The 21299-nt window shown below is 38.3% G+C and overlaps 1 protein-coding gene across 4 annotated transcripts in view; it reads left to right on the top strand.

Annotated features, from left to right (window-relative positions):
- veph1 (ventricular zone expressed PH domain-containing 1) overlaps positions 1 to 21299 on the top strand; it is a 91730-nt gene that overhangs the window by 32279 nt on the left and 38152 nt on the right. For all 4 annotated transcript variants that reach the window (XR_008908774.1, XM_056765491.1, XM_056765495.1 and 1 more), the window contains 3 exons: positions 16931 to 17148; positions 19468 to 19692; positions 19900 to 20243. Coding sequence is in view for 3 of the 4 variants with exons in the window: in XM_056765491.1 (XP_056621469.1) it covers positions 16931 to 17148; positions 19468 to 19692; positions 19900 to 20243 (787 nt within the window). In the remaining variant the exon portion in view is untranslated. The remainder of the gene's footprint in view (positions 1 to 16930; positions 17149 to 19467; positions 19693 to 19899; positions 20244 to 21299) is intronic.

The raw sequence follows: 21299 nt of genomic DNA, 5'->3' as shown, positions 1-21299 counted from the left end.
CACAGACATATGACTTAGTTTCACTAACCGCGTGTAGTTCATGTCTGGCATCTTATAACGCTGGGCACGCACAATCTGTCTGTTTCAAAAGATCTACAAATCCAGCGTTATATCCACCGTCTATATAACATTCATCACTGAAATGCCGTGAACATCAAACACACCTCAAATTCTCTCACTATCGCAAGACTAACAAGCTACAGCTGCAGGCCAACAGCGCAGCTATCTTGATGATAGCGGGTCTTCCTATCACTGGACGGTTTACTTCCTTCGCCTTGGGCGGCCTATTTCCTTCGCCTTGCCGTGGGAGTGCTTTTCCGTGAGAATTGCCCGATAAGGGACTAAGAAAAGTTGTTACGTAATGGTTTTTCATGTTCGAAAAAAACTTTCAGAAACTTATACTAAATGTGGCGTGCAGAAAGCCCAACAGACACAGTACTGCAGGTTTACAAACCCCGAAGGGAGATTTATTACATGTAAGTGTAGTGAAACAGTAAAGCTGGTAGGAAAATAGGAGAATTAGCTCATCCAGTCTCCGTCCGTGGGGTACTTCGTGAGAATCCCGTGAGTGTACAAAGTTCAGTCCCGGGTGATAGTGAGATGGTGTCTGCTAGTCTTCAGCCGCTGGATTCTGTGGTAAAAAGAATACACAGAGTTAATCATCAAGTGGCGTTTAGGAGAGGTCCTACAGCTTCCTCTTTCTACCCCGCTTATAAAGTGTGCCCTTGATGAGGTTCAAGTGCTGATGACGTGCAGGTGGTGCGGCGTGATTATGTGATTTTCATGGCGACGTTGATTGGTCCTTTGCCAGAACTGATGAGGATGGCAGTGCCTGCTTCATGGGCTGGAATGAGTTTTCCGCCTCTGCGGTCCACTGGACTTTCTCCAGTTGCCCTCTTTTGGTCAGGTCGGTTAGGGGACTGGCTTAAGTGGAGAAAGCAAGAATGAAACATCGGTAGTAGCTGGCTAACCCAAGGAAGGCATGTATCTGGGTCTTCATCGTGGGTCTTAGGACCTTCTGGATGGCCTCTACTTTCTTAGGCTGGGGTTGGATCATTCCGCGTCCGACTCGAAATACCAGATATTGAGCCTCTGCTAGACCCAGGTGACACTTCCTTGGGTTCGCGGTCAGCCCTGCCCCTCTAAGTTCCAGCAAGACCTTCCGGAGCCTCATCAAGTGTTCCTCCCAACACCCCGCATGGATGATCAGGTCATCAATATATGCAGCAGCGTATTCTTGATGCGGCCGCAACAAAATATCCATCATGTGTTGGAACGTGGCGGGTACATTACATTGTACATTACAATAACGTAGTGATCCATCAGGCTTTGGATCCATGACGATGGGGCTAGACCACGGGCTTCGCGATGGTTCAATCACGTTGTAGTAGAGTAGGCGGGGCGAGACCGGGGCTCGAATCACGTAGGAGATGGGGAGCATATAAAAGGAACGAGCGACCGGACCGTCGAAGACAGAGGACCGGGCCCGAACTTATGTTAAGTTTATATTTATGTTCTTGTGTTTTGTATTTATGTTTTGTTCGCCGGCGGTCGTCCGTGAGGGGCCGCCGGCTGTTATATTACTTTATTAAATGTTTAAATGTTTGCCGGTTCCCGCCTCCTTCCTTCCTTTTAATGAATCTTATTACACACGTTTAGCTCTCTCATTTTTGTCACTTCCTCCTCAATAGCCAGCCGACGAGCTTCCGGGAATTGATAGGGCCGCTGCCGAACGATTATTCCTGGAGGTGTTCTAACGTCATGTTGAATGACGTGAGTCTGCCCGGGCCGATTCCTGGAACACATCGGAAAACTGAGGGACCAGGGTATTTAGCTCTGTCTTTTGAAGGGAAGACAGCTGCTCTCCCATGTGTACCACCGGGGGTTCTATTGCCCCGAAGGCGGCCATCTGGGGGGCTGGGGCGATCCACTATCACAAAGATATGTTCATGGCCACGGGCAGACCTCGGAAGTGGCACTGCCAAGTCCAGACCAATGCGCAAGAAGGGCACCTCTATGATGGGTAAAGGGATCAGAGAGCTGGGGGGAGGCTGGTGCGGGGACGTCCTCTGACATGTCGGACAACCCTGGCAAAATCTCTTCACCTCTGTTTTCAGTCCAGGCAAGTGAAAACGGTCGCGAATCAGTTGGGCGGTGTTGGTGGCGCCCAAGTGTCCTGCCATCGGATGCACATGGGCCAGTTTCATGATGAAGCCAGTCTTACTTTTAGGTACCACCAGTAGAGTTTTCTCCTCCCTCTGCCTCTGGGCGACACAGTACAACGCGGCACGGGAGACGCCAACTCGGTAGGCATGGGCTCATCCTGTGGGGAAAGCAACGGGGGTCTGTTGACTGGCCGCAAGGTACCCTCCTGCGGTCGCCATTCCTGAATCCCCCTCCGGGGTGGGGCTAACGCTCTACTCCATCTCCGGGAGTGGAATTTGGGCCACAGCAGTGGTCATCATTTCTAGAACTTGTTCAGCTCTCTCCTGCTGGCGGGTAATCTGTTCAGAGACCTAAGACTGTCAAGCGGAGATCTCCTTGAGACGCCGGATAATTTCTTCCATCCTCGTTGGTCGTTTTCCCTGAGGAAAAAAGAAAAGAGGAAGAGAGAGCGGTTTCCTGAGGACGAAATATCAGACACAATTAGTAACTGTGCTGTGCTGCGCCCGCATTCTCCACCAACTCTGGCGGGCAGAAAGCACAACAGACACAGTACTGCAGGTTTACAAACCCCGGAGGGAGATTTATTACACGTGAGTGTAGTGAAACAGTAAAGCTGGTAGGAGAAATAGCTCCTCCAGTCTCCATCCGTGGGGTACTCCGTGAGAATCCCGTGAGTGTACAAAGTTCAGTCCCGGGTGATAGAGAGATGGTGTCTGCTAGTCGTCAGCCGCTGGATTCTGTGGTAAAAAGAATACACAGAGTTGATCCTTAAGTGGCATTCAGGAGAACAAGTCCTCCAGCTTCCTCTTTCTCCGCTGCTTTGAAAGGGTGTGCCCTTGATAAGGTTCAGGTGCTGATGACATGCAGGGGGTGCGGCGTGATTACGTGATTGCCATGGCGACGTTGATTGGTCCTTGACCTGCTCGCCACATAACCTTTGGGGAGTGTATCGAGCACAGAAATACTATGTAATTCATCCAACTTGTTTTTTAACCAGTTGACCATGTCAAGTATGAGAAGACAGCACGTTTAACATTGTAAAGTCAGAATGCATGAATCAGTGTTAAATCTCCCATTTAAAGTTTGCTAGTTAAAAAACAGTGACAGTGAGCTTTCATTTTTAAATTAGATTTGAAGTTATGAGCTGAAGCAGACAGGCTAGTCGACACTTTTTCTATTGGCTCTTTTATTGATGAGATCTGAAGGCAATGTTACCATAACATTTTAGCAGCAGAAGTATGGTGAAGATGAGGAATGTCGCTGTTTCATTGTGTAAGTGTACTGGCACCCTAGACTGTTTGCTCAGGATGTTTTGTATAATTATCACAGTTGTTCCATCATGTGAGTGAAATCAGGAGAGCGTAAAATGAATTTGATTCTGGACCGTCATTTTTTGCAGCTCTTTATCTGTCCGTCTCTCTTCTCCTGCCTCTTTGATTTTTTATAATTTGCACAAGCCTGATACTCGCTGGAACCACAGCCAATCCCATAAAAATAACTACTTAATTTAGGGCCCATTTGAAATTGTGTGGCTTTTCAAGGAGAGGTTCAAAAAAACATTTCGTAATATATAACATACACATACATTTTTAAAAACCGTAATTAAAATTAATAAAATCAAGCATTATGTGGAATTTTTCCACCATTCAAAGAAATAAGATTGGCACGACTTCCTTAAACGGACTTTAATAAAATTTGGTACTGTTTGTGTCAGCATGACCTTCCTATGTTCATCCCTGACATGACATTCTCCAAAATCATCAAGCTGGGCCAAGCAGAGGGACAAGCAATCAAGAATCAAACATTCCCTCACAATCTCAGATAGAAAACGCTAACTTTGTTTCTCTTTTTTTGTGTCTGTTTGGTAAACTGATATCTGCGGTGTGCTTGCCCGTTCCACAATGTTTCTTAATGTGTTTGCTTTTTAGAAAGTCCACACTCTTGACCAGCTGTGATCAGAGCCACGTGGAGATGAAATGCCATGAGCTGGATGCCGTTTGGTCCGGTTACACTTTGAGTGGACCTACTCAGAGCTCCCACAAGCCTATAAAAGAAAACAATTGAGTGAACATGTCACTTCTGTAGAGCGATGAGGAAGTTCTGGAAGAATGTCCAGCACCGATCACAGGCCCAATGAAAAATGTGTAGACATGTTTATAAGCACTTCAAGGAGATGGGCAGCGTTGAATAGAAATGGTTTCATGTGGACACTTTCACTGCGTTCCGAGCTTTGCGAGGCTGTGTTGGCTTGTTAAACAGTCACAGGAATGTGTGCCAAATTGCTGAATGCAGAGAAAAGGTTTCTTCCTTTCATATTTGTGCAATCACAATTAGAGGAGACAGGAGGAAAAAAGAGCAAAAGGAACAGTTTACACGGATTTAGAATAGCCTCGCTGATCTGTGAAGTGTTGAACATCTTAACACACAAAACAAGCACAAACACACATGCTCCAACACAGTGGAGGAGTGATCCGGATCGTTGTGCAGTAGATCTCAGAAGATTGCTTAAGATGGGCCAAATCGCTCCCTTTCCCCCGTGTAGCACAACATGTCGCAAAAATACATTTCTTAAAGTGTTCGTACGCTGCTATTACAATGAAAACGCTATTATAGTTAAAGGGATATAAAAGACGGATTGAATTGATTTAGTGTACGTAAGTGGGTTTTAAATAACCAAGGGCGTTCTTTGAAATGACGTAAGCGAAAAGCCCTGTGTCTTCTGAAGCAAGGACTTGTGTAAGCGGTAGTTTTTTCCCAAAGGATGTTATCACAGCAGTCCATTGTAAACCACAGAGGCATCAGTTCATCACACTGCATGACGTTTAGAGTCATGTGAGTCAAGAACAGGGTTTTATTCATGTTGTCACTTAGGGATGTAACAGTGCACTCAGCTGAAGATTCTGTATGATACACGATACCGGGTTCACAATACAATAGTATCATAGTATTTTGAAGAAAGCGAAATAACAATTAAACAAATAAAATAAAAAAAAGGGAGTGATTGTTTGAATGAGTGAGTGAGTGAGTGAGTGAATAGGAATGAATGAATGAGTTGCACCAATGAATGAATGAATCATTTAAATGAATGAAAGAGGGTATGAATAAATGAATGAGTGAGTGAATTAATTAGTGAATCGAATGAATAAATGAGTGAGTAGGTGCGTTACATTTGGCCGTAAGTGGACTGCGAAGTGGACTTCACAGGGTATTCTGCAATCTTAAGTGAGATTCCAATCCGAAGGAAGAGAACATGTTCAGTTCGAAGGGCACTGCGAACGGCATATGGAATCAGGAAAACATCGACACATCACTTAGATGTCACTCAGATGAGAATAAGCTATAGCAGTCAAAGAAATACGAGCTTAAACAAAACGTTTTGATTTACTTATATTGATTAGATACATCAGGCAATTTTTTTATATTAAATTTAGAAGTAAAGTACATTACAATATTTATCTTGTCATTATAATCTGCGCTACACGAATCATAAAACTGAATGAGTGAATGAATGAATCGTATGAATGAATGAATGAGTCAATCAAATGAATAAACGAGAAAGTGAATCGTACCAATGAATGAATTAATCATTTGAATGAATGAAAGAATGAATGTCCATTTTTAATATAATAAACCATGGTAATTTCCATTAGGGAAAATACAAGTAATAAGACTTGAATTCTCAATAATAATAGTCATAATAATATTGTGTATAATGTGTCGGTGTAATACAAAACAAAATATACAAAAACAAGGTTTCATGACAACTCTCCACCACAATGCTTGTTTGTATGTTTCAATATGGCCTGTTTTGGTTACTCTCCCTTCACTAAAACTCGAGTAATAATCCCATTTTTTTCGAAGGGATTAATTTAATGTCCTCCTGGCCCTGACTCTCATTTCCTCTTGGAGATGTGTGACATTTGCCTGGAACCAGTCTCACGCAGAGCTGAAAAGACTAACATCTATTAAACCCACATGAGCTACAGAACACAGCTGTCATGACTGGCCCCTGTGGCCGCTAACCACACTACAAAATAAACCTTTTTCAATCCAACACATCATCATGAAAACCCAAACAAACATCAATGACAGGTCAAGCTACGCCGTCGTAACGTCCAAACGGGCAAATAGACCCCTGCGCTTGTTTATTTACACACGTCATAAAAGCGTTGTTTGTGAGGGATTACGTTGATTTTAAAGCCTTGTTTGATGACGTCTTTGCTTTCTAAAGCACTTGATAGATTTCACTTTGTTTTTAAAGTGTCTTGTTAAGCGTAAAGCGGCCTGCTGCCACTCATTCATTTTTGGATTGTTATCGGGTTGGTTTTGAAAGACTTAAATTGTTGAGTAATTTGATGTAAACAGAAAAGTTTTGCATTTAAAAACGAAAATGTTTACAATGATTATGTATACTTTTTTTAAAGTCAGACCATAAATTAAAAAGATGTTTCTTCATAATTTGCAACAAAATTCCAGCAATTTGTAATCAAGGTTATGTAACTTCACCAATTGTAATGAAACATACATGCGTACATATGCTTTGACTCTCCTAAAATGCCTTTCCAGCCAGCTAGGAGACTAAAATTGGGATATATTCATTTCAGGATGGAAGTTCATCATATGTTCACCAGCCCTGAACCTAAAATTCACACTTCGAGGCCTGCTGTAGAGTTTCAGTGACCCCTGTGAATGTCATTCTCAGTTTATCAGAGCCTCATACATCTGGACTTTTAAAGTAGCCCAGCAGTAGACCTCTGAAGTGTTTATCTATGCGGCCGACCTCTAAAAAATCATTCGGATGATTGTGTGTGCTGGGGGTAACATGCCCTGTAAATTTACAAATGAAATCATGTTCAAATAAACAAGGAAATTGTCAGGACTGCAAGGGGAATAATTGAGAAGCTTGCTAAAATGGTGATTTTGTGTATGCGCAGTAAGACATGCAGGTTTGGCTCTGGTTCACACTCTCTGTTGGGACGTTTCTGAGAATTGTGGAATGTTTACCCCAATTTGAATGATGAAACTGGGTAACTAGTACGTGTGCGATGAAACAGCAGTGGGGGGCAATGAATAGACATTTCCCGATTTTTACTAGTACCAGTCTAAAGCTTCCATTCTGTTGTGCAAGTTTTGCCTTGCCATCTATTTATTTCCTATGATTACTTTCGAGTAGATGTTATTATGAACGATTGTTTTGTATCGTGCCATGTCCACTTGCGATAACAGCTTGTCAGATAATATTTTGCTAAGAATGTGAAGTGTACTTTTGTCAATGTTAAAAGACTTTTCCTCTCTTCTCTCAGAACAGAATTGTCTACAAGGAAGACATTTGTATGTTGATTCTTTTTAGAAAAAGTAAATAATTGCTATCAAAACATTGCTTTGTTTATATGAGCGGCTCGGCCAGTCGTCTCAAATAAATGTTAATGATTACTTTTTTACTTTTGGGTGGACTGTCCCTTTAAGGATTGAGTCAGTATCCTTTATTGGCCTCTACCTTCACTTCATTCATAGAGCTTACATCTTTAAAACATTATGAGCTAATTGAAGAAACTAAAATGGGGCTAGAGAAAGGAAGTTTGTTTGTGTTTTCAAAACATTGAACACATGGTTATTTTGTTACGGACATAAAAAACTGATTTTCCAACAACACTAAAAGGCTTGAGAAAGATAAACATTTATAAAATTCACTAAAAGTGTCCAGCTGTGCTAAGTGTTACGGTTAGCTGTATCTCAGCCAACTAAACAACCACTGAAATGGGCTGTAATCATTCTTAAATAAATAACTGAAATATACAGCTTAATGGCAGTGTCCATTTAAACACGTCAAACCAAGTCATCTTTGAAGGATCCTTGAAGTTTGTTCAGAAATTTGCAAAAGTTCCCTGACGTATACAATTTTAAAGATCAATATCCAACTAACACCAATTGGTACTGGTTGAGTTCAGGCGCTAATGAATAACACACAGAAGACACACCTTTACATAAAGCACCTCATAAGACCAAAAAAGATGAATGCTAGCAATCTAATGACCACATTGTATATGTTCTAAACATTTATAAGCTTTACATATGTGAAGTGTGAGATGGTTTTCTTGAGAGTAACACATGGGAGGAACTTAATCACATAAACTTCATATAAGTATTTTTTGCAAGGCATGAAAAAAGGGGATACCCCTTAGATGGATGTCAGAAATGCTTCAACAGTCTTAACTAAATGCATACATATTTATTCAATTCAATGTACTTGAATAGTGCTTCACAATATAAATTATTTTTAAACTAGTTTTTTAAAGAATACTGGAAATGGTGCAATAAATTGTATTTTTTATTACAGAGAACAATAGAAGTAATATGAGGATGAATAATGATTTCGTTTTTGGATCAACTGTTTCTTTGTGGTCACAAAATCAGAAATATTGAAGCATATTAAAACGGTTGTGTTTAGATCCCCTGAGACTATTGTGTATGCAGAATCAGGTGTAAACAGGGCAGAATTGTTGCTGGTTTGAGAGTTTTCACAGGCTCTGATGAGCTCAGTTTCACTTTCAGCTGACTTCTAACTGAGGAAACAAATCTATGAGGGTAAATCACAGTAAAGAATGTTTGTACTCTGGTAATTACGGTTCAGTGCTGAGACTGATACTCTCATCATCACCTCCTTACACTGAACTGTTTCCTGTTCTATTGTCCTTTGTATAACAACAATGACTCTCTACCAAAAACTATTCAATTCAAGTTTATTTATATAGCGCTTTTCACAATGTGTATTGTTTCAAAGCAGCTTTACTGGGGCAAACAGGAAAAACAGAAAAGTTAAAACACAGCACAGTGCATGGTATTTATACAACGAGTAAGATCATTCTAATAAATAATATCTAATTTCTAATTAAATAAATAAATGAATGAATGCAGTCTCCCGGTGAGCAGGCCAACACTGCCCTGCTGTGGCGAGGAACCCAAACTCCAATGATTGATTAATGGAGAAAAAACCTCGGGAGAAACCAGGCTCAACCGGGAGGGCCAGATCCCCTCTGACGTGTCCTAGCTGCACTCAAACTGGTGACATGTGATTTTTGTTTAGCATTTAATACCAAATATTGTAACTTCAGCATTAATAATACAAATAGTCCGTCTTTGACTCAACTCAACTCAACTTTATTTATATAGCGCTTTTTACAATTTTCATTGTTACAAAGCAGCTGTAAATGAGACACATTGAATACAAGTATGAATTCTAAAGCAGCCCCCCCGGCCAGGCAGATAGTGCAAAACAATATGCAAACGGTGGTGAGGAACCCAAAACTCCCATCGAGAAAAAAAACCTCAGGCAAGGGGGATTCAAGTTCCCCTCTGGCAAAAGCTGCTGCCTCTGCACAAGCTCAACAGTGCTTGCACAACAAGGCTTAGTAAAAATATAAAAATTAAGGATTTAAGATTATCATTAACAATCTAATAGCATTTGAAATGTTGTAGGAAAAACAAAGTTGTCGCGTCCTTTATCCAGCTCTATCCTCTTAGCTCTTGTCAGGTCACCGCTTCCCATTCTCAGCTCTGCCATCAGGTCTGGGCATGAACTGCATCCTGCGGTAACCTTGGAACAAAGAGACAAGACTGGCTGAGAGTAGAGTACTGTTCTGCACTCTTTGATGCAACAAGTATATCATTTGTTGTTGGATGTGATCCTGGTTCCGGTTGATCTAAATAATGCAGCCTAAATCCTTTGAGGATTAATATTATGGAGGAGTAGTGTATGCAAGATTAAAAAGATGAGAAAAAAGTTTAGGCGCTAGATAAGAAAAGGATCTACCACCTGCACCTGATTTTGAAATTCTGACAGGACGCCTGAGAGCGCAATGTACGTGGAGGTCTGTAATACAATAGAAGTTCATTCAAATACCGCGGCGCTAGACCATGTAGGGCTTTATAGGTAATAAGCAAGATCTTAAAGTTAATGCGATGCTTTATAGGTAACCAGTGCAAGGTTGACAGAAAAATGCAATTTTACAGGTGTTGGCGACATGGCTTTCAAATGACAGAGTACTGTCGAATACAACGCCAAGATTCTTAGCTGATGACGAGGATTTTATGGGGCATCCGTCAATCGTTAAGCAGTATTCTTGTTTGTTACGCATAGCAGTTTTCGGTCCAGTAAGTAACACTTCTGTTTTGTCCGAGTTTAGTAGTAAAACATTTTTACTCATCCACATTTTTAAGTCAACAATGCAATCCTTTATTCGATGGAACTGCTGGGTTTCATGAGGCTTCGAGGAAATATAAAGTTGAGTATCATCAGCATAACAGTGAAAGCTAATTCCATGTTGCTTTATTATATCTCCTAGAGGTAGCATGTATAATGCGAAGAGCAGAGGCCCCAAGACTGAGCCCTGTGGTACACCGTACTGGACTTGTGATTTGCGGGACACCTCATTGTTTATTGCTACAAATTGAAAACGGTCGGATAAATAAGACTTAAACCATTTCAACGCTATTCCGTTAATGCCGACGTAATTTTCGAGTCTATGTAGAAGTATGCTGTGGTCAATGGTGTCAAATGCAGCACTGAGGTCTAGCAGCACCAATAATGAAATACAGTCACGGTCAGATGCTAAAAGCAGATCATTTGTAACTCTGATCAAAGCAGTCTCTGTACTGTGACATGCTCGAAATCCAGACTGGAATTCATCATTAATGTCATTCCTTTGGAGGAAGGAGCATAATTGAGTTGAAACTACTTTTTCCAGAACTTTAGATATAAAAGGTAAATTCGATATAGGCCTGTAAATCCCTAGTTCTTTAGGGTCGAGTTTTTTTTTTTTTAAAAGAGGCCTTATAACAGCCACATTAATTGCTTTAGGCACATGTCCTAATGTCAGAGATGAGTTAATAATACTGAGAAGAGGATCTATAATTTCTGGGAGCATTTCTTAGGTAGGTATAGGGTCTAGCATGCATGTTGTTGATTTAGATTTTAGACAGTTCATCGTGATCTACTGTAGAAAATAATTGCAATTTCTCCTTAGGGGTGCTGTAGTTAGTTTGTTCAGCGGGTTTCACTTCTGGCTGCATTGTTATAATTTTTTCTCTTATATCTTGGATTTTACTCGTGAAGTAGTTCATAAATTCATCACTGTTATGCTGATAATCAGAATCTGACGTCGATGACGACTTATTTTTTGTTGACACGGTGTTAAATAAAAACCTAGGGTTGTGATGGTTTTCCTCTATTAGTGTTGAAAAGAAGGCGGATCTAGACGTTTTTATGGCATTCCTGTAATTTCGAGTACTATCCTTCCATGCTATACGAAATACCTCTATACGTATGAGTGTGTTCAATATCCCACGGTGTTGGGCTGCTATTTTTAATTTTCTTTAAATGCAGAGGAGCAACTGTGTCTAATATTTCCGAGAAAGTAGAGTTAAAATTTTCAATAGTAGTGTCAAAATCGTCAACGTTTTGACTCATGCTAGATATTTTAGTCAATTCAGGCAGATTATCGAGAAACGCATCTTTGGTAGTTGAAGTAATCGTTCTACCATATTTGTAACAAGGAGTTTGATTTGCAGCCGTAGGCCATTGAAGCAAACATAATATCAGGTAATGATCCGAAATATCTTCACTCTGCTGAACGATTTTAACATCGTCCACATTTATACCATAAGAAAGAATTAAATCTAAAGTATGATTACGAAGGTGAGTGGGTCCTGACACATGTTGACTAACGCCCATGGAGTTAAGAGTGTCTTTGAAAGCCAGTCCCAAGGCATCTGTATCATTGTCTACATGGATATTAAAGTCACCGACGACAAGGACTCTATCTGCGGCCAGTACTAGTTCTGATAAGAACCCACCAAAATCTTTAATAAAATCTGTGTGGTGCCCTGGAGGCCTATATACAGTAGCTAGAATAAATTTAAAAGAAGTTTTGTCCTTAGTATTAGGTGTCGATACGTGAAGTACCATGACTTCAAAAGAATTGTATTTAAAATTAGACTTCTGAGAGGTGATAAAATAATTATTGTAAAGTGCTCTTCGTTGGGGATGTAGTGGTCTGAGCTTGGATGGTCCGATGGTCATATTTCTCTTGGCTGGTGGTGGAATTGCCTTAGATGGAGCTGGGATGGTCAGTCAGTCTGCAGCTGTAGCTGGCGTAATCTCAAATTAGGGGATGGGCATCTGTCGGTCGCCTGGACATGATGGAACTTCTTCCTACCTCGGGATGGGCATCCCGAGGCAGAGGCGGAAAGAGAATAAAGAGAATAATTAGCGTAGCTGCTGTTCATTAACTATGCATTAAGTGAAAGCTTGGGTGAAAAGATGTGTCTTTAATCTAGATTTAAATTGGGAGAGTGTGTCTGACCCTCGAATAGTATCAGGAAGGCTATTCCAGAGTTTAGATGCTTCGTATGAGAAAGCTCGTCCCCCTTGGGATTTTGTTATTCTAGGTGTTGTCAAAAGTCCTAAATTTTGAGATCTTAGAGAGCGTGATGGGTTGTAATGGGATAAAAGCTCGGTTAAGTAAGTAGGTTCTAAACCGTTAAGGGTTTTGTAAGTAATTAAAAGAATTTTAAAATCAATACGATACTTAATGGGTAGCCAGTGAAGCGATGATAAAACTTTTGTTTATCGAAGATACAGGACAACCACTAAGTAGAGCATTACAATAGTCAAGCCGTGAGGTCACAAATGCATGAATAAGCTTTTCTGCGTCTGCAACACATAAACTATTTCGTAATTTGGCAACATTTCTAAGGTTGAAGAAGGCTGTTTTGGTGATATTTGAGATGTGATTTTAAAATGACAGGTTGCCGTCTAATATAACGCCTACGTCTTTAACTGTATTTGTTGGAGTAACAGTGCAGCTTTCAATTTGCAGGCTGTAATCGGAGATATTCTGTTTACTTGATTTTGGTGCTATAAGTAATATTTCTGTTTTGCTAGAGTTTAAAAGGAGGAAATTACTAGTCATCCAATGTTTTATGTCCTCGATGCACTCTGCCAGTTTGGATAGCTTAAAGGAATCATCTGGTCTTGATGATATATATAGCTGAGTATCATCTGCATAACAGTGGAAGCTAATTCCATGTTTTCTAATAATCTTGCCGAGGGGCAGCATGTATATGGAGAAAAGCAAGGGTCCTAAAACCGATCCCTGAGGTAATCCATAATTTACTTGCGTAAGATTTGACGATTTCCCATTTAAATGGACGTATTGATATCTGTTTGTTAAGTAAGATCTGAACCATTGCAGTGCCTGCCCCTGAATACTATTGAGCTGCCATAATGTCTCATGACAACATCGTAGCTATGGCAAACCAAATTACCTTTCAATAATTCTAAGGATATGAATTTTTGATATCGACAATTCAATTTTTTCTACTAAAAAAATATAATTCTTGATATCAAGAATATAATTTCTACTAGTTACAATTGCTATTATTGATATCATTAATTATATTTTCATTATTCAATTTTTTTATTCTTGAAATCAACAATCATGCCATCACTCGCATAAATGTGTATTCTTGATATCTGTAATTGTATTTTTACTTGTTATATGTCAAAATAGGCAGCCATTCAAATTCAATTTCAGATATCAATAATTAATTTCTTACATATCAAAAATATAATTTCAGATATCAGAAATGCAACTTTTACTAGTAAAAAACATATTTTTTGATATCAAGAATAGTGTAATTACTAGTGATATTGTCTATTCTTGATATCTACAATTTAATTACTACATGTAAAAATGCTAATTTCTGATTCAGCGATGAAGGGGTTAACACAAATTATTTATTTATATACAAAAACACAAAACAAAGAGCTGGTAAGAATTACATTTCGGATATCTGAAATAAGATTTTGAACATGTAATAAATTAATTGTTGATGTCTGAAATTGAATTTGAATGGCAATTACAGATATCAGCAAAATTGCAATTACAGATTTCAAGAAATATGTTTTTACTAGTTGAAATTAAAATTTTGATGTCAAGATTACACATTTCTGCGAGTGATGGCGTGATTGTTGATTTCAAGAATTCACATTTTTACTAATGAAAATGTAATTGCTGTTATCAAAAGTAGCAATTTGTTACTAGTAGAAATTGCATTTTTGATATCAAGAATTCAAATCCTGAGAATGTTTAAAAGCTAATTCGGCTTGCTATACGCAGCAGCTCTGTAGGACTTTACATACTACACTTAAACCAGCGTGGAAATTTCATTCATTTTCTTTTCTTTTATACCTATGTATTTATTGGGTGGGATATATATATATATATAAACGTTGTCCTTTTCGAGAAATAGCCATTAATGAAAACCAGGATTTCAGGGGGAGAGACCTGAGTTATTATAGTTTTGATTTTATGTTTCATATTATTTTAAATTAGCTTTTATTTTTTAGATTTTTAGTGTATGTTATTTTGGCTAAATATTTAGCAACTTAGTTTTATGTTTTATGTATTATTTACTTGTTTATTTTTTATGTTGCTATATAAGATTAATTTAATTTTGTTTTGTTTATAATTATAATTTTAGTGGCAACATTAACATTTTTTGTTAGTTATTTTTTCCCCAATAATTTTCAGGGCAATATTTTATTTTATTTCAATAAACAAAAACACTTTCAAAGTTTTAATTTTAGTAAACTGAAGGAGGGTCATACTTGCATCTGATTGGACAAAAAGTTTAACAGTGCAGCATGAGTCATCAAGTTTTTAAAACCCCTATGCTGTCTGCATAGTTGGTTTACTAGATTTTGAAACAGTGCCATTACGTCTCGTATGCATTGCACTCAAGTTTCAATCCTGTTCAAACTCAAAAGAGTGAAGTACCGCTGCACAGAATTTGGTTGACAGCTTTAACCTAATAGTTCTGATGAAAATGACATCATTAGACCAAACTGATAGAATTGTTTAGATTTGTGGCGGTGGTAAACAGAGATTACAGGAAGATGATGAAGTGCGTCGGTTCATCAAGCCACAGCTCAGCCCTGCGTCTGCGGGACGGAGTTGGCTGGCCAAGGCTTTTCTTGGCACCTTTGCAGTGCAGTCGTGCGGCCCAAAGCTTGTGTCTGACTTAAACACAAACAGATGTTACGTATGTGCTCAACCTGTAAAATTCACATACTTAAGCCAGCATTCTGCCCTCTCATTGAGTTGGAATAGAAACTGCAGCTTGTTTTTCGCCTGTCAGAGAGTGACTGGATGTTGTTATCCTCACTTTTGTGTCGAAATATTTCTAGGTGAAATTTAATCTTTTCTGTTTCTAGGTAAAGAGAGAGAAGGAAGTCTTTGCCATCTGCAGTTTTTAGATTTTTTTAAATCTTTAAAGTAATGAGAAGCTTGACCTTTAGCTAGATTTAACTTTAAATATATCCTATAAAGCAGCTTGATCTAATGCTACGGTTAGAATTATAGTATATGATTTCTCAGGAAATGTGAGTTTAAACGTCATTTGATTTTGACCTAACCAAAGAAAGGTAAAGTAGCCTTTATTTTATGTTACAGACAGAGATGGCGATAGAGAGGCAAAAGTAATAGATTGCAGCTTTTAGATGAGTTCATTTTTATTATTTTTCTTCAACCCATGAGCTTTGGCATTTAAGGAAGGGAAAAGATCAGCCAAAATATATCAATCACAATCTGCATATGATTCTCTCCATAGATTCTGACACATTTGATCTAACACATAAGCTAATACGAATGTCAAGTTTTAAAGGGAAATACAATTGCTCATGCCAGTATTATAATTTACTATGTATCTCCTCTTTTGCCATGATTTAGTGTTTGCTTTGAGTCACCACTTTGATTTAGTCAAAACGTGTTTTGAATCAGAGTCACATATTAGGTTAGAATTCAAATGAAATATCGCTTTTAGAAACTTGAAGGCTACAGCCAGACTCAATCTATTGTGCAATACATAATGTATTCCCGGTTGTGTACATTCATTAAAGAATTCTTTAAACAGAATTGATCATGTTGTGATCTTATACTGTTTCTGGATCCATTTAGAATGAAAATGTCGTGTTATACAGCCAAATGTTAGTTCCAGGTCTTTTTTGGACAGCATAAGCTAATTAAATCATATCTAATGTAAAAAAGATCTCCTCTAACAAAAAGCTGGTGCTACAGTGTTTTAGGATATATACCATTATAAATGCTATGTTCTTTTGAAGTACTTTTTAGGAACGTGAAAATGTCAAGCTTTATATGACAATGGTAATCATTCAGTATTATGCTTTAAAGTATCTTGGTTTTACCTTGGTCTATAAATTACTGTTAAAAAATGTAGGGACCACATTTTCAAATAATAGTTAACTTACCAAAACTGTGAAATAACATAGATAAGACGTTAACACTTTACAATAGGCTAGTATTTGTTTACAATAGGCTTGCATTTGCTTTGACACGTTGTTTGATGGAAGACGTAAACCCCGAAAATATTTTTGTTTAATAAAGCCAATTCCGATCAGTTTAAAATCCTTTCTAATATTTCATATTTTTTTATATTAATAAAAAAAATGTTCATACTTCATTTCATATTTAACATATATTAAACATAATATTTAACATGTTTATTAAAATAAAATTTCAGATTTTGTTTAACTCTTATATTTTATATACTCATATTTTTAAATATGTAGTACAGTATATATATTTATTGCTAAGTGGTTTCTATTCAGTATCTATTTAGTTTACTTTAAGCTTTTTGAATAAAACCCAGGTTATGAGATATCTTGTCCATCTCTTGTGTTCAGGGTCAAGCTCGTGTGGTGCTGCAGTATCTGGTGTCTCTGTTAGCGAGTATGGAGCACAGCGTTCATCACATACTGGTGCTGGAGATTCGCTCCCTGACCGATCGCTACACCTCCATCCTGGGCGGAGGAGGAAAAGACATCTACCGTATGAGCAACAGTTTCAGTGCCATCGCTCGACTGCTGGGACGCATGCTGGAGGCTGAAAGTCCAGCGGCCAGGTATACACACACACACAATTTTCCTGACTAGCCTTGATATGTTACACAATTTGTTTGTGAAACAACATTGGTCATTTGTTTTACAGCAGTCTTCGACATTTTATTATGAGAGAGTAACTTCTGTTTATAAGCTCCATAACCTGCAGACATCTGTGTGGATTTCAGCACGGATCCCTTCAGCCAATCAAAGTGCTGGCAGTCTAGTCAGAATAGTGATAGTGAAGGTTGTGAATGTTCAGTATGATGATAAAAACACGTTATTAAGACTTACTTATTAACAACAAAAGTAACCAAAAATTTTTTTAAGGGTTCGGATACTTTTACATATGTTTTTTTTACTACTATATAGGGAACTATGATTTATATCAGAGTTTCTCAACTCAAGCCCTTGAGATCCACTTTCCTCCAGTGTTTAACTTTAACCCTGAATAAACACACCTAAACAAGCTTATCAAGGTCTTCATGATCATAGGCATGCATAGACGCTGAACTGAACACTGAATCATATATAAACATTACAACATTGCTGCCAAATGCAAATATTAATATGTTTTTTATTCAGAAGAAACGCAGCTCCCCATCTCTGTTTATTTGTATGATTCATAATGCATACTTGCCCTCTCCAATATGGCGATAACATTGACTTGCACTGACAGAAATGTTCATTTTGTTCTATAGTTGAACCCTTTTTATCGAGATATACTAATCTGTACTTATCTTCTAGTAATCATTGTTTAAACTGTTTAAGTCCCAGTTTAGCGAAAGTTTTGCCACTCAAGGGGGATGTCCCCGCGTGTTCACATAGGAAAGTGACGTCTATGACGTCTATACCTACTTGTATTTGAAAAATATACTTGAACTTCACTATGATTAATAAAATGAACCTGAAGTATACAGTACTTGGGATACTGAAATGTTATAGTACATACTCATACAGTACCCCTACAATTTATGATAGTTGATGTTATTTCACATATCGGTGTGTCATTTGAAAAATAGCACCAATGAGCAGTAGAAAATATTTGTATAAATAGTTACTTTTTTAACAATCCTAATAATATTAATAAAAGTAAAAAATGCATGAAAGCATTTTTAACTTTTATTAATACTATTAATAACATTATAACATCAACTACAATAAGTAATAAAATAAGAACACCGACATCAACAAGTCAATAGGAAGTCAGTGTGTGTTTTTTCTTTGTGTGTAGACTCATTTGTGTACATTTTAGTGAAACATAAGCAGCTCTTTTTGGGGATAATAGAGGATAATCCAGTTCATGCATTGTCTAGAATCATTAGTTGTGAGTAAAAATAGTCAGATATAAACATGCAGTCACAACATAAAATTATAATCACACTCGGATCACATTTGCCACTGTCTGACTCTGAAGAGACACAGACCTTCATGAGTTATCATGACTCTATAAACTGCGTTTCGACTTCGTAAATTGTGTATTTGTGTACTGTAGTGTTCGTATTGTTCATGGCTAAGTTTGCAACAGCATGTTACAGCTTTTACACCGTGTCTACACCAAACAATATGTCACAATAGGAAAGATATATTTTCCATGTGATATAGAGTTTCTCTCCACACAATAAGCGACAGCGATACACGACTATTCACAAGCATTCCATACTGAATTCTATATAGAAACAGTGACTTCAAAGTTAGATTTCATTTACTTATTTATTATCAAATGTTTATTTGAAAATCTATTTCAACATCTTGTGGGGCAGCTCATGAACAATTCAATTTCAATGTGTTTATGTAGAGCTTTTTACAATGATACAATGTTGCACAGCCTTATAGGAAGAAAGACAAAATCAAACAAAAAGTTATTAGAGCCAATTTGAGTTAATTCAGAAATTACGCAATGCACTGTATGCACGTTTTCTGTATACCTTGGCATACCTGGGTGATCTTCATTGCCAGAATAGTATATAGAAGAGCACATTACATGGTATTTCACAAAGCAATGCCCCCAGCTTGACCCCCCATTTCAAGTGTGACAAATGTGTAGTGAACAGTATCATCTCCTTATTGACTCATTTCCTCATGCACTGCCAAGAGTTTGCACGTCAAAACGGGACACAAGAGTTTAAACACAAATTGGATTAAGTTGCAAAATCATATTTTAGCTTCCAAGATGGCAATTGGACACTTTCATGAATTAAACACACAATAATGTGACAAAAAGGATCAAACTACTGTTAAAAAATTGTAGCGCACTTTAAAAATAGTATACTGGTATACAACATATTGTACATATTGTCTAGTTTGCAACACATTTCAAATGCTAACACTATTTCGGACAGGAGAGAGGAGAAGGTGCAGGAAATGTCCAGGCCATGTGAATCCGAGTCTAGTTCAAACGTCTTTGATGACAATCAGCGGCTACAGGTGAAGATCCAGGCCTTTGAGGAGAAGATTGGCGACGAGGGGGCGGAGTCTGAGGGAGAGGGCAAGTCTCCAGGACCACAGAGACGTCACAGTCTGGGCCAGGCAGCACGAGATGAGCGCAGAGAAATGAGGTTTAACAGGCAAGTTTGATCTGTACATGTAACTTAAAGTAAATTTTATGCTTAAAAAATACTTTAAAATACATTTTAAGATTATGTGAATGTTAATTACTAAACTACTATTTATATATTGTTGGAAACATTTGGAATAATGTGAGTACAGTCACACAGGCTGCTTGAAAATGAACTGACCCTCAGTACCATAATATTTTGACTCGTGCCGTTCAGGTCAAAGAGTTTGGCTCTTCACGCTATCCGCACACTATCCATTAACTCCGACAGCAGCCCGGAGGGCGAAGGCTCGGAGCTTAGTCCAGAGCCTGATTCCTGTGTGACCAAACCCTGCCCAGAGACCACCTCATCCCCCTCCATCCCGCAGGAGAACCACACTGACCCCACAGAAAGCATTCCAGACACATCTCCAAACAGTGAGTGGCAAAAGGTAGAGGTTAGAGACCCCCGGGAGGGAGATCGTCTGTGGAACCACCTTCGAGACAACATGGAGGAAATTAAAACCTTCTGTGCGGTGATGATAAAACAAATCCCGATACCTGAGCAATGTGTCATTGAAGGTAACGGAACAAACCAGACATAATAACAATCTCCCTGATTTATGTGTAATACTAAATGTCACCTAAAAACATTTTCCGGTCTTAAACAAATAGTTCAATAGTTCAAAATGTTGTGTAAAATAATTTATTTAACCTCATGCTGTTCCAAACTATTTCCTTTTTCAAGTAAAAACACAAATTATGAATAACCATGGCACATGTTTTCATGCGGTGTAATGAAAGTAAATGGGGACAGGGGCTGTCAAGCTCTAAATTGACAAAAAACACCATAAGTTATTATAAAGTTGTCCATATAAACGCTTACCATAGAGGACTTCAGGTGTCCTTAGGCTGTGTGATGGAAAAGACTGATATTTTGAAATGTACAAATCAGTATTTTAGTATTTTTTTGTTGCATCAGCCACATAAGCACAGAATTTTTTATATTTAATACTAAAAACAGAAGTTGTCCATATTTCACATTTCGCGTCTAAAACCGAGCGTAATACGCGAGCTGCACTGTGTTCTCCTTGGACTTTGCACTCTACTGGCGTCTGACATCGCTAAGCAACCATGGGCCGCATTAGCCGTTGAGATGAAGAGGTATTAACAATAGATATATGGATTATGCAGTCCTGCTCACCATTATTGGCACTCATGAAGTCTAAGTACATAATGTGGAATATCTTCTAGAAAAAAAGGAATCAAGTGAAACATTTCTGTTCTATAGAGAACTCGTGTTTGATACAAAAGAGCAAATGATAAACAACAATTTAAAACAATAAACAATGAAAGGAAAAAGTAGAAAAACTTAATGCTTGCTGTGTCACTGGTAATAGCGCCATTTGCTATAAATCAGTATGGAAACACATTCTGACTCACCTATGGTAAATCACAAATGAGAATCACCTCTGATAAATTGTCTGTGCACATGTGACATGAATTAGCCAATGAATGAAGACTTCCGTGTTTTAAAAAAACATCTGTTATCCCCTGTTTCTTTGTCACAATTGTGAAGACAAAGGAGCTCTCTGAGGACATCAGAAGTGCGATAATTAGCGAACAAAAGACCTCCAA

The sequence above is a fragment of the Triplophysa dalaica genome, chromosome 14, assembly GCF_015846415.1.
Source record: "Triplophysa dalaica isolate WHDGS20190420 chromosome 14, ASM1584641v1, whole genome shotgun sequence".
NCBI lineage: Eukaryota > Metazoa > Chordata > Actinopteri > Cypriniformes > Nemacheilidae > Triplophysa > Triplophysa dalaica.
The sequence above is the reverse complement of the archived record's forward strand: the minus strand, read 5'-3'. Positions and strand labels throughout refer to the sequence as shown.